Genomic DNA, 13734 nt, shown 5'->3' with positions numbered 1-13734 from the left:
AAATCTCACAATTATATGGTGTTTATACAAATCGCATCTTAGCTATAAAGTCCCAGAAAGATCGAAAGTAAAGTGATGGAAAAAGATATGCCACATAAAAATCAACTAGAAGACCCAGAAATACCTTCATTGCCTGAAAATTAAACAAATTCATTTCTAAAGCACAGAGGACAAAAAAGAAATAAAATGGAAATTATAAAATATTTTAATTAAATAATAATGAAGAAAACATACAAATACAAGATGTAATTCATGCAATGATTATAGGGGAATATACGACCTTATAACCATATCTTAGAAAAGAAGAGAGGCTAAAAAGAATCACTGATTTAACGTCCTAGCTAGAAAAAAATCCCAAAAAAGAACAGAAAATCTAACCTGAGATAAGTAGAAGAAAAGAAATAATAAAATGAGAACAGAAATGAGATGTATTGAAAACAGTTGTACAAAAAGGAAATCAATAAAGCCTAAGTTGCTTCTTTGTAAAGATTAATAAAATCCGTTAATACCTAGCAAGACTCATTAAGAATAAATGGAGAAAAAGCACAAATTACAAATAATAGGAAAGGAAATGGTACATTACTATAAATCTTACTTCGGATGTCAAAAAAACAAAAGATATCATGAGTGACAATGCCAATAAATTTGACTATTTGGACAAAATGGGCAAATTCCTAGAGAATGCAGCTGTCCACAACTAATCAAGAAAGATATAAAAAATCTCAAGTGTCTGATATCTATTAAAGAAATGTAATTAGTTATTTAAAAAAACTTTTCCTCATAGAAATGCCTTGGCTCAGAGAGCTTCACTGGTGAATTCTTTCATTATTTAAAGAATAACGTCAAATTTTCACAAACTCTTCTACAGAATACAAAAAGAGGGAATACTTACTTTTTTGGGAGCAAAGCCTAAATTTAATACCAAAACCTGACAAGCACATTATAAAAAAGAGAAATGCATTAAAAGAAAATTAGAGATGCATCTCTTTTATGAATTTAAACTAAGAATAATTAACAAAATACTAGCAAAAAGAATCCAGTGAGGTTTAAAAAACTCTCACAATCCAATGAAGTTTATTCTAGGCGTGCAAGAGTAGTTTCTCTAGCTACTTGCTCTCCAAATGTACCACCAGATTCTTTGAAATATTCACAAGTCTAATGTCATTTGAGAGGGGATGCTTCTGTTTAAAAGATGGTTTTGATTAAGTAGTGTGGAAGCAAATTTTTTAAGAGTAAAGGTATTGGTTTTTATAAATGCAAATAGAAACAAAAGATGAATTTTACCTCAATTTCACAGATGAAGGGATGAAACAGTGACGTCATTGAATAAATAGATGTCATTGAATAAATAGATGACTATAGAATTATATTGCAATGTTCTTTACCCTTCTTCCAGTTTCAGTTTTCAAGGAGGCGTAGATCTCCCTGAAAAATACTTGGCCTCTAGGTGTTCTTGATGATTTCCTTGACGCTTTAGGTGTTCCTTGAGGATCTCCCTGAGGACTTTAACGCTGCTTTAGATGAGTATAACATGAAAGTCACAGAGGACTTTGCCTCCTTCCTACTAATCGTTTCCAAACTGGCTGATATGAAACAGGAATATCAACTCCCATTGTCAAAAATAAGTAAGTATATCTTAGCTCCATTGTGGAACAATGTAAAGAAAAAATAATCTTGCCTAAGATTATTTTATCCCAGAAGAAGAGTAGAGCCCTGGAAAGATCAGTCCCCCTTAGAATAAGGGGATGCCTCTGCTTTTCCAAGGAAAGAAACTTTGATAATTAGAAGTTAAAAGGGCAATGGAGATTGAAACTAAATAGGTGACTTATAAACCATCTTGATTTAAGGTTGCTTTTGGGTCAAGCCTGGAAGATGGAGTAAGGATACCTATGAGATGAAGAGAAAATAGAGATCATTCTGTCACTGTTTTTCTTGAGAGGAAATATGTGTATGTTCGTGAGTTTAGACTCTTGGCAGATTATCTGGATCCAAACTCTGGCTCTGCTACTTATTAGCAGTGAGACCTTGAGAAAGTGACTCCATATTCTAGCCTCAAATTTTCTCAACAGATGTATGAGAAAGAGAATAACATTATCTACCCAGTTTGGGTGAGCTTTAAATAATTAAATTAACATATGGGAATATCTTAAAAAGTGTCTAGTGCATGGTAAACACCATTAATCCTTGCTCTTATTTTCCATAAGCTATTGCATAGAAATCTTCTAGAGGAAGGAAAAGGTGATGGGATGAAGGGACAGGGTTGAACTGTGGGTAGTAATTTCTCAATTTCATTATACCCTAACATCATCAATTAGAAAAAGTCAAGGAAGCAGAGTTCGTAGGGTCCCGGGCCCTGTTAAAATGAGCAGCAGCATGAACAAAAGCAGACAATGGCAGTGGAGCACTGTGAGCATTCCAGAGGAGGCATAATTGGAGTGTGTGAATATTCTGCCTTTATTACAAATTAGAGCTAATTTTGAATGCATGTCTGGTGCTTTATAAGAGTAGCAATGGGAAAAATATTTCTTTTCACATGCCATTTCCAAACCTACTGATAGTCACTGTTTGGAACACATTGTCTAGAAAGATTCTAAGACCAAATCTGAGTTCAGTGGGAAAAAGTACCAAGCTAATAACAATAATTCTGTGTTAAAAGAGTACACAATTTAAATTTAGTCTTTTTTTATCTGTTGATCAAAGCAAGTAAAATATAATATGAAGTTTTATAATATTGATAATAATTTTAATAGTTAACGTTTGTTGAATGTATTCTGTGCCAAGATGATCTACCCACTTTATGTGATATATCTCATTCAGTCTCCATTATGATGTAGGCCCTGGAAAGTTGAATGACTCCCCTCGTAGCATGGTCTAGAGCAGGTATACAAGGTTTGACAATTTGGCTGATTTTTAAAAACTAATCTAATCCCAACCTGTTATGGCCAGATTTTGCAGGTAATGAATGTAAAGGCTCCCAGCTTGTGTCTCACTTGATGAACTGCAAGGAAGGAAGAGTAGCTATTTCTCCATTTGTCTGTCTCTCTGGGAACTCTGATGATGATTTGCTTCAACCAGCAACTCCCAGTCATGTAAGTTGAAAATGGGGTTTATGAATAAAAGCTCTTTGATACAGAATTCCCAGGTCCACCACTTTTCTTCCATCTTTGAAGACTCTAGGGGAGATGGACACAGGTTTGCTGTGAAAAGAGCACATAAAACTATCTTCAGGCTTGCCCAGAATTGCTAGAGACTGCAAATCCCATTTACATTCTGGATCACTGATGTCCAAAAGGGAGTACAAAGACCTAGACATATTTGAAATATGTTGGATAATCCATTTGAATGTTGGAATAAACTTGTGGAAATTTGATTTATATTTTAATACAAAATTTGAGAAAGAAAATAAGTTTTGTTACATTTGATATTATGGGTTGACATTGGTGTCTCAACTCCATTCTATTTCAAAATCAGTCCTCTATCGTGTAAAATAGCACAGTAGCACTTACAAGAATTTTGAAAAACTATATAGACCCTTGTGCATTTTAAATGGACACATTCTTTTTTTATCATAAATTTAAATAGTTTCTAATGACATAATTTCCAGCTTCAGATAAAATGATGATATATGGAAATAAAACCATTTCATCTTTCCTTTAAATATATAAAATGGAATATAAATACTAAAGTCTTTTAATACCCCTGATTGTCAAGTTAAAAACAAGTCAAGAATAAAATTTTTAATGGCTTAAAGTTTGGTATAGTTCTTTTTCTCTTGTGTTTAGATTCTACATTCTCCCACATAATTTTACCTTAATGTAACGTATTTTTAAACATAAAGTCATCCCATCTGTCACATTTGTTAGCTTAAATATATTCAGTTTCAATTTAATGGTTATTTCCTGTTGATCACAGAAGCTTAAATATAATATAAATTTTGATTATAGTTATTAAAAATAAAATTAATATTGTATTGGAAATGTATATATTAATGAGATGGATGGGACTATTTCTTTTTTAATTAGTCCACATAACAATGGGATGAAAATTTACTTATTTTCAGAATGAGACAGGGTTCCAGTATCAATCTTAATTTGGATTCTGAGAAACATTATTCAAATAGATAAGTAGCTGAGAATGAAACAACTTTCGTTACAAAAATAATATGCACTTCTTCTAATTCTTTCTGAGTTGTATGCCCCAAGTCACTTTGCAATCTATCATCAAAATATATTTTTAATATATTCTTAATTAAAACAATTAGATCCACTTCCAATTTTGTTGAATTCAAGTAATTGGAAACTACCCAACTTAAATTTTTTTTTTTTTACACAGCTACTACTTTGAACAAAGCACCTTGCTGGGCACATAATGACCCAGAGAGAAAACATGAGATTAGGTGGCACTCAGTGTTATGTGTGCTAAGTAAATACTACTTAGGTTATGCCAAAGTGGCAGTTTTTGCACTGCAATGTTCTTGGTTAATGCTGCAGCATGAATTTTCAACTGTAGTTCCAAAAAATACAAAACAATATATTTTTCCATAATTTATGTGGAAAGGATGAGATACAAACACATCACTTTTGTCTGTAGAATGAGAAAATTAAAAGAGTAACAAAATGTAGGTTAGGTTTATATAACACATTAGATCAGTAAGAAAAAAGCATTAATAATACATGGGGCAAAAGTCAAGATAAAAATAAAGATAATTTTAAGCAAATTGATCATATTAATCCAAAACAAAGGGAGGACAGAATAACTGTAAATGGTGGCTTACAATATATGACTATAATGAAAAGCACAGTAAGATTCAACAAAATATCTTTTGATTAAAAGGATTTACTGGCGGCTGGCCCAGCAGCACCATGGTTAAGTTCACATGCTCTGCTTCAGCCTGGGGTTTGCTGGTTCAGATCCCGCATGTGGAAACACAGCACTTGTCTGTCAGTAGCCATGTTGTGGCAGCAGCTCACATAGAAGAACTAGAAGGACTTACAACTAGAATACACCACCATGTACTGGGGCTTTGGGGAGGGGAAAAAAAAGAGAGAGAGGAAGATTAGCAACAGATGTTAGATCAGGGCAAATCTTTCTGAATAAAAAAAAAAACTCCAAAACTGAACACTAACAAGTGACTTCAGCAAGGTTGCAAAAAATGAAAATTTCTGTTCACATAAAAACCTGTGCACAAATGTTTATAGTAGCTTTATTTGTAATAGCCCAAAACTGGAAACAACCTGCATTTCCATCAACAGGTGAATTGTTAAAAAAACTATGATACATCCATACACCCATATCATGCAGTACTACTCAGCATTATAAAGGAATGTGCTGTTGATACATGCAAAAACTGGGATGAATCACCAGGGAATTATTCTGGGGGGAAAAAAGCCATTCTCCAAAGGTTACATTTATATAACATTTTTGAAATGACGGAACTGTAGAAATGGAGAACAGATTATTGGTTTCCAGAGGTTAAGGAAGGGGTGGAAAGAAGAGAAATGGATATGTCTATAAAATGGCAATACGAGGGATCCTTATGGTAATAGAAATGTTCTGCATCTTATCTATATCAATGTCAATATCCTGGTTGTGATAGTAAACTATAATTTTGTAAGATGTTACCATTGGGGGAAACTGGGTAAAGGGTAACATGGTATACTCTGTATTATTTCTTACAACTGCAGGTGATTCTGTAATCATCTCAAAATAAAAATTTTAATTAAAAAAGAAAACAAATCCACATTAAAATAAAAAAATAAAATATATTTTTTTTACTTAGTCTTAAAGTCATTCACTTTCTGAATAGGAATGCAATATTGCCCTTTGTTGTTCCTCTGTACATTCTCAAACCTCAAGGAAATGTACTATAGTGAGTTGAAAGAGACTATTTGTTTCATAAAATGAGAAAAAAGCATTTGTGAAAGAAGAGGTGGCTAGCTAGCTCTATCGGCCTTACCCTCATCTGAGCAATGTCTTACAATAAACTGCCTTTGAAGAATGTGGAATTCTGGAATAGAAATAATAAGGGACTGAACTTTAGCTTCAAATTTCCAAAAGTTTATTCCAACATTCAAATGGATTATCCAACATATTTCAAATATGTCTAGGTCTTTGAACTCCTTTTTGGACATCAGCAATAATTTTATGAAGCTTTTCCCTCTGTATTTTATTCGTATGATTACAAACAATTAGTTACTTATATAAGAGGCTTGCAGCTAACCACATTGAAAAAAAAAGACATATTTGTTAAGCATTATAATTTCCCTTTCTCCTTGTTATACAATTAATTCAACTTATGGACAGTATGTGCTATTCACTTTTGATTCTTTTCCATATGCAAATTTCTCCACGGGGTTTTGGAGGCACACAGATACAGTTATAATAGGATATAATGTTTCTATCTTATTGCCACATGATCACTATCAATGAGAAGAGACCTTTAAGATATAGGACATGAATTGATTCAGACTCATGTTTTTTTCTGATGGAATACTAGAGAGAAGGGGCCAGTTCTAGTTCATCTATTTTGAAACATCTTGCACTGGTCGATATTTCCAGAACATTGCTTAATGGTAACATGACCTTTGCCTTACCCAACTCGCTTTATAGACATTTAATTTACTAGTATAAGCTATAATTTCTTAAAACTTATTTTGTTTTTCTTGTTTGTTATACTTAGTGTAATACTAAATATGCACACACGTATCTTTAAATGGCATATAGATAAGCTATAAAGCATAAAACTGAGGTGAGTACACATCAACTCAGCCCTGTGTGCTCCTCCTCTATTTTGTTCCCTTGTCTTTCCTCTTCCTCCAGGGTATCGACTATCCTAAATTTTGTGTTTTTAATTCTCCTTTAAAAAACTTCATATCCAAAATCACTTTTTATTTTTGCTGCTTTTGAATTTTACAAACTGTGAAGGAATACTTACTGTAGTCTCCTAGAAGTTGCTTTTTCTGCATTCAACACTATGCCCTTAAGATTCATCCATGTTGTGACAGGAAGCTCTATTTTATTTTTACCATTCCATAATATTCCATAGTGTGAATATAAAACAACCTGTTGATCTATTCTCCTCTTAATAAATGTTTGTGTTTGTTTCTGGTCTTTACTATTACAAGCAATGTTGCTATGAATGTCTGGTACACATGTGCAACGGTTTCTCTTGAGTGTAAATCTAGAGTTTTGGGGGTCAAAATGATTTTCTGGATCATAATGGAATAAGAACAGTCCAAGAGTTTTTAATGATAATAAGAAGAACTTTCCAAGCTACTACCAAATCATTTTTTAAAGAAGTTGTACCAATTCGCACTCTCACTAGCAGTGTGCTAGAGTGTCTATAGACCCCATAAAGTATAGTTTGCAAAAAATGAGCAGACATAAAGCACTATTGATTTGCTTTCTTCCTCTTCTTATTTTCCTTCTTTTCTTCTCTCCTTCTTCCTCATCTTCATTTTTATTCTGGTAATTGAGTTCCAAAGATTGTCAGAGTTGTTCAGTTGAAGTCTTCCCTTGAGACGCACAAAGCACCAGCTTCCTGGTCCTCTGTTTACAAAGATATTTCCAGCACCAAATAGGATAATGGCAAAACTGTAAATTAGCCTTTCTTTCCTAGTGAGTCTTGCTAGAGTCTAGCAGCTGGATCATTGAAATTGCCATCATTATGCTGGGAGGCAATAATGTTCATAGGAGAAACCAAGTCATTCTCTAGGCTTGTTTAGGATGGCACCACCCCAGTGGGTGTGAAAGGCACTGTCTTCCTTCACTATGAAGAGTGTGCTTTAAAAATGTTATTAAAGGAAGTGACTACAAAGGACAATGTAAGAAATCATAAACTTTCTGTACATATAAATAAATTAAAAAGAGTTGTGTTTCTGCAGGTCATTCTGCGCACAATGGGTATTGATCACTCTCGGGCTCCTGTGCTGTGGTCACAGAGATTTGATAATCAAGGAAGAAGAATGCCACTTAATGCTTATGCACTTGATTTCTATAAACACGGTTCCTTGATAGGATTAGTCCAGGACAACAGGTATGTTTTATCTAACTCCATCTATCTCTATCTCTATCTCTATCTCTATCCATATCTCTACCATCTCTATCTCTGTCTCTATCTCTTTCTGTATCTATCATTTCTGCCTCTGCGTCTACCTCTGTCTCTAGCTCCATGTCCACATCTTTGTCCAAGTCTATGTCTATCTCTTTCATCTCTACCTCCATCTCTATTTCTATTTCTATATCCATCTTCATCTCTCTGTTGATCTCTATCTCCATCTCTATTTCTATATCTAATGGATGAACTTAAAGAATTTTAGGAAAAAGCCTTTTTATAATTTCAAGTATAGGTTAATCATGCTGAACATACTGGATTTTTTTCTTACAGACGAATGGCAAGAGAGAATAGTGAATTCTGTGTTATTTTTGTTCATAGTTTACCAGAAAAATCTTGAAACTTAGGCTGACTCACGTGACGTAAAGATATACCCTAGATATAAATATTTACAAACACTCACAGATATATTTTTATTTTTTACTGTCCTATTTATTCATTGTTAGATATTTTACAACAGAATAACAATAACAAATAATGCCATCCTCTCCATTATCTGAGAGAAGTATACAAAAAGTATGTAATTGACACATCTAAGGACTGAGAACATGACTATTGTTTTAGCTCTTTGGCAGGTAAACCATTTTCAAAAACAGTTAGCAGGGAAAACCCCCTTGGGTTTACCTAGGAACGGAGAAATGGGTCCAGGCACTGAGTACATACATGTGGGAAGGGGCATTCTGTCACACCAATCAGGAGTTCAATATGCATTTTACACACAATTTTGAGCAATCTTTATTGAATTAAAGTATTTAAAATTTCTGACATTCTTGCAAAAGGATTATCTTAAAAAATATGACACATTATTGTGAATAAAGTAGTTGTGACATTAGTAAATAATTAATTTGGGTCTTCTCTTTTGATTCTCTAGCTCCCATTCACCCTCTTGAGCTTTACTTTCCTAGTTTGGTGTTCTCCTGAGATAGTCAGCTTCTTTTTTTTTTCCTCTTTTTAAAATTTATTTTTATTTTTTATTGCAGTAACATTGGATTATAACATTATCTAACTTTCAGGTGTACATCGTAATATATTTCGAATTCTGTGTAGATTACATCATGTTCACCACCCAAAAACTGATTATAATCCATCATCACACACATGAGCCTAATCACTCCTTTTGCTCTCCCCTCTTCCCCCTTCCCCTATGGTAACCACCAATCCAATCTCTGTTGCTATGTGTTTGTTTGTCATTGTTTTTATCTTCTACTTATGAGTGAGATCATATGGTATTTGACTTTATCCCTCTGAATTGTTGGCCTCTTGTGAATTATCTCTGGTTGCGATACTTGTGATTCTTGAGTTCATAATCATCATTCCCAAAGATTAAATCATCATCTAGGAGTGTGTGGCCGAAACGATTACGGTAAATACATGTTGACAGACAAAAGTAATCTATTATTAATGAATCCAGCATTTCAATATGAAATAAGAAGTTCTTTAATGTTTTTATACCATTAATTTTCAAAATATTGTTTTATTTAGGATGAATGAAGGAGAAGCTTATTTGCTGTTGAAAGACTTTGCACTCACCATTCAATCTATCAGGTGTGTTATATATTTTAAATATTGATTTCAGATTTTCCAGTAAGTTAATGGTAATTTGAGAAATGCTGAGCTCGCACTTAAAGATGCCACTGAGCCTCTTGGGTGCTATGCATTCCAGCTCCCCAAAGACATTGCAGAACTTCTTCTCAACACCTTGTTGCATTTTTTCTATAATAGAAGTAATTCCATAATCCATTGACATAAAGTTTCACCCAGACCAAAGCCTCAGCCCCAGGCACTACATACCAAAACGCAGTGATATTCCAAAGCCTCAAGAATCCATGGACTCTAGTGTTCTCAATGTCCACAATCAGTGTATGTCAGAGACATGATAATTCAGAGGGCCTCTTAGGGCTCCATCAAGTCTCTGGTTTATATCGACTCACATATTCCTGATTCTCTTGCTTTATCTAGTGTTTTCTCCAGGCTTCACCTGGTTCTCCCATATTGGCTTCCTGTTTTTGTCTTTAACAGAGCCCAGTAGGGACCCAAGCAGTTCTAGACTTTTTGTAGATATCCCCATGCTTAGGCTCCATTAGAAGGTTCATCCTTAGGTCCTACCTACATCTAGTGTTTCCTGGTTAAATGTCCATCTTCCTGAAGCCTCCAATCTGCATGCACTTCACACTTAATGGGTATTCCTATTTCTATTACTCACTTAAAAAATTATATATATATATGTACACCCACATACATACATATAATTTGCCATGAATCCCTTCATTATGGAGTTCTTTCTAGTCAGGTCATTGTATTTTATTTCTTTGATCTGAGATTAGTCAGACCTGTTTGGACTTTTTATACAGAAGATGAAACTTTTGGGTTGCTGGAGCACTAGGAAACTGCTCTAGATTCCTTGAGTATCTCTAGGTAGTGTATTCCTTGAGTGGCTCATAGTTATGCAAGTTGTAATCTTCAGAGCATTCCCAAAAACTCCAGAGACTTTGGAGCTGTCTCAAAAGCTGGGCTCATTCATTCAACAATACCATTGAAGTATTATTGGTTTGAGGCATACTTCTAAGCACTTGGGATACAGAGAATCATTGAATCTATCCTTGCTTTATAAAAATCTTATAGGGTAGTGAGAGGAAGCTCACTTGTGGATATTACAATGGTAGTAAGTGCCAGGATGACAGATAAGGGGGTGACTTACTCTCTACCTTGGATTCAGAGAAGGATTCTCAAAGCAAGTAGTTTTTTGACTAAGTCTTAAAGATGGGGTAGAGAGAATAGTGTTTTCAAAGGACACAAATGAGAAAGGGCCTGATATATAGGGATAGGCTTCACACTCACTATGGTGGCATGTAGAATATGAGGATTGTGATGGGGATGTGGAGGATGCTGAGTTGCTTAAAGCAACTTTAAAGGCAATTTGGATATATATCAGAAAGGGTCTTAATTGTCACATTATGGAGTTTGGGCTTAATATTTTGAGCAATGTGTAGACAGTGCCTAAGCATGAGTGTGATATGGGTCTATGGTTTATATGTGACAGACATGTGTATGATTTATATGTATGGCAGATACTCAAAGGCTGAAACAGTCATGCAAGTGAGAGGGATAGAGGGTCTGAATTAAGGAAACAGAAGTAATGATGAAGAAGACTGGTTAGAGAAATACCTATGGGATAGAGTTGAAAGAAGTTGTCAGTAAACTTCATAGAATTGGTGAAGATACCAAAGTTTCTACTTTAGTTAATGATACATAGGAAACATAGGAGTGAGGTTGAGCTTTGGGGTCTGGGAACCAAAAATAGTGAGTTAGAGTTTATACATGTCGTGTAACATCTGTGGGCTAACGTTCAGGAGGAAATGTGTGGTAGTCACAACTATAGGTCTGTAACCAGGAGGAAATTCAGTGTTGTAGATACATATCTGGTCATCCATGGTGGAAAGTCAATGAAGCCACTGGAACTCTAGTGGAACCATAGTGGATAATGAATTTCAAAAGGCTGATAAAATGTCAGGTCCTGATTGTTTTCAGTCCTTGATCAGCCTAGCTGCATTATCCATTCTTGGATTTCTCTTTCCATATAATGTTAGTTTCTTATTGCTGCTATAACAAATCACCACAAACTCAGTGGTTTAAACCAACACAAATTCATTGTCTTGCAGTTCTGGAGATCAGAAGTCCAAACTGAGTCTCACTGGGCTAAAATCAAGGTGTCGCATTCATTTTTGGAGGCTAAAGGGCAATCTATTTTACTGTCTTTTTCACTTTCTAGAGGCTGCTGGCATTACTGTGATGGTGGCCCCCTTCTGCTTTCAAAGCCAGCATTGATGGATAGAGTCTCAGATTGCATCATCTGACATTAGCTCTTTCCTGCCTGCCTCTTCTACTTATTAGGACCTTTGAGATTACACTGGGCCTACCAGGATAATACAGGATAATTTCCCCTTCTCAAGGTCAGCTAATTAGCAATGTCAGTTCCATCTGTAACCTTAATTCTCCTTTTCCATGTAACCTTAATTTTCCTTTTCCATGTAACCCAACATATTCTTAAATTTCTGGGGAGTTGGATGTAAATATCTTTGGAGGGCGTTTAATCTGTTTACCACACCTGTTTTTTTCATTTTCGCACACATCTAGGTAAAGAAAAGAATATTTTACTCTTCATAGAAGTAGTTGCCTGTGGGTTCCAGTGTATGTTGGACACAGTAGCAGAAAAAAACACAAAATGGCTCTATAAGAGAGATGTGGACAAAAGAAAGGGAATTTGTGTTGAGTCTATTGAAGGGAGGTGGGATCATGTTACATGGAATTTGGTGGCCTTTAAAATCCTCTTAGCAATAGACATGGAGAGAAATTGCATGAGAGGTGTCTTGTTATCTTTATTTTATTTTTCTGTATGAGATGTTTTGAGATTAATATGTTTCTTATCATTATTCTTCATATTTTGTTAACATTTCATCATCTAGTGGGATTCACTTAATTCTGCCTGCCTGGGGAAAGTCCTTCTTATAATACTGACTCTCACTAAAATGGGTTCTTTTCATACATATACATTTCCATTTACAGTATTTCCTTGCGTGAACTATGTGAAAATGAAGAAGACAACGTGGTTTTAGCATTTGAACAACTGAGTGAAACCTTTTTTGAAAAACTTAACAAAGTCTAAAAATGAAGTCTATCCAAACCACTTCAGATGTTGCCATGGGCCTTTTTCACATCATATTTTGCGATTCTCATGCTTTTTGTCAGAAATACATATATTTGAAGTGGAAAGAGCAAGCACTTTGGAGACAGAGTTGTGATCAAATCTGCCGTATTCTCTAATGTGTAGCCTTGGATGAGTTATTTAATATCTCTGAATTTTGGTTTCTTCATATAGTTGGGTAATAATGCTTATGTCTCAGCTAGTTTGCAGATATATTGAGAAAATGTAAGGATTTTGTATGTGACTGAAGACCAATTTTTACTCTGTGAGGCAGAAACAAATACTTCATTCTCAACATTTTTCTCCTCAATGTCATAATTTGTAAAATGTCTAGTAAGGATAGAGTAAATGATTGCAGTGTCTTGAAGTTGAAAATATTCTCTCTAATTAACTTAAATGTGATTATGTGACTTAGAGGGCTGTTAAAATAGTACCTTTTAGTAAACTTCAATTACTTTTTAAAAAATATAAATGAGCATTTTGTTATAAATTCTGTGATGCTTTAAAATAAAACATAGTTGATGATTTGGCTTGATTTCAATTGTATATAAGTGACTAGAAAACACAAAGAAATAAAATGGGTTTAATCTATTTACTGTTTGTCTCCTTGTGTTAAATCTATCCATCTTTCAATCCATTTGCACAGACATATGCATTGTATATATAATAGTTTATGTATAATCACTTTCCCTCCCTAGCCTAAGCCTCAGATCACAGTTCTAGAATCTATTTTGGATCATAAACTTGAATAGAGCATTTCATCCTTTGCACAAAAGGTCTGCTTTCTCTTCCTATGGAGATGTTTTACTGAAAGATGATCTTTTGTATGACATTATTTATACATAGATTGTATTGGCTTAAAAAAACACCCGTAGTTCATCTTGTCTGGAGCTAGAATAGTCTGTTCCCTGGGATTGAC

General features: G+C 34.4%; 1 protein-coding gene across 3 annotated transcripts in view; it reads left to right on the top strand.

The window, feature by feature from the left end:
- The window catches only part of LOC106837751 (probable ATP-dependent RNA helicase DDX60), a 223710-nt gene that overhangs the window by 78814 nt on the left and 131162 nt on the right, over nucleotides 1-13734 (top strand). The window contains exons 33-38 of one of the 3 annotated variants that reach the window (XR_006525509.2): nucleotides 1478-1625; nucleotides 2947-3089; nucleotides 7884-8035; nucleotides 9596-9658; nucleotides 11883-12063; nucleotides 12677-12813. Coding sequence is in view for 1 of the 3 variants with exons in the window: in XM_014851438.3 (XP_014706924.3) it covers nucleotides 1478-1625; nucleotides 2947-3089; nucleotides 7884-8035; nucleotides 9596-9658; nucleotides 12677-12776 (606 nt within the window). In the remaining 2 variants the exon portion in view is untranslated. Of the gene's footprint in view, nucleotides 1-1477; nucleotides 1626-2946; nucleotides 3090-7883; nucleotides 8036-9595; nucleotides 9659-11882; nucleotides 12064-12676; nucleotides 13407-13734 lie in introns of those variants that run through there. The other 2 variants (XM_014851438.3, XR_011502009.1) reach the window with 2 other exon arrangements.

The sequence above is a fragment of the Equus asinus genome, chromosome 3, assembly GCF_041296235.1.
Source record: "Equus asinus isolate D_3611 breed Donkey chromosome 3, EquAss-T2T_v2, whole genome shotgun sequence".
In the NCBI taxonomy this organism is placed as follows: domain Eukaryota; kingdom Metazoa; phylum Chordata; class Mammalia; order Perissodactyla; family Equidae; genus Equus; species Equus asinus.
The sequence above is the reverse complement of the archived record's forward strand: the minus strand, read 5'-3'. Positions and strand labels throughout refer to the sequence as shown.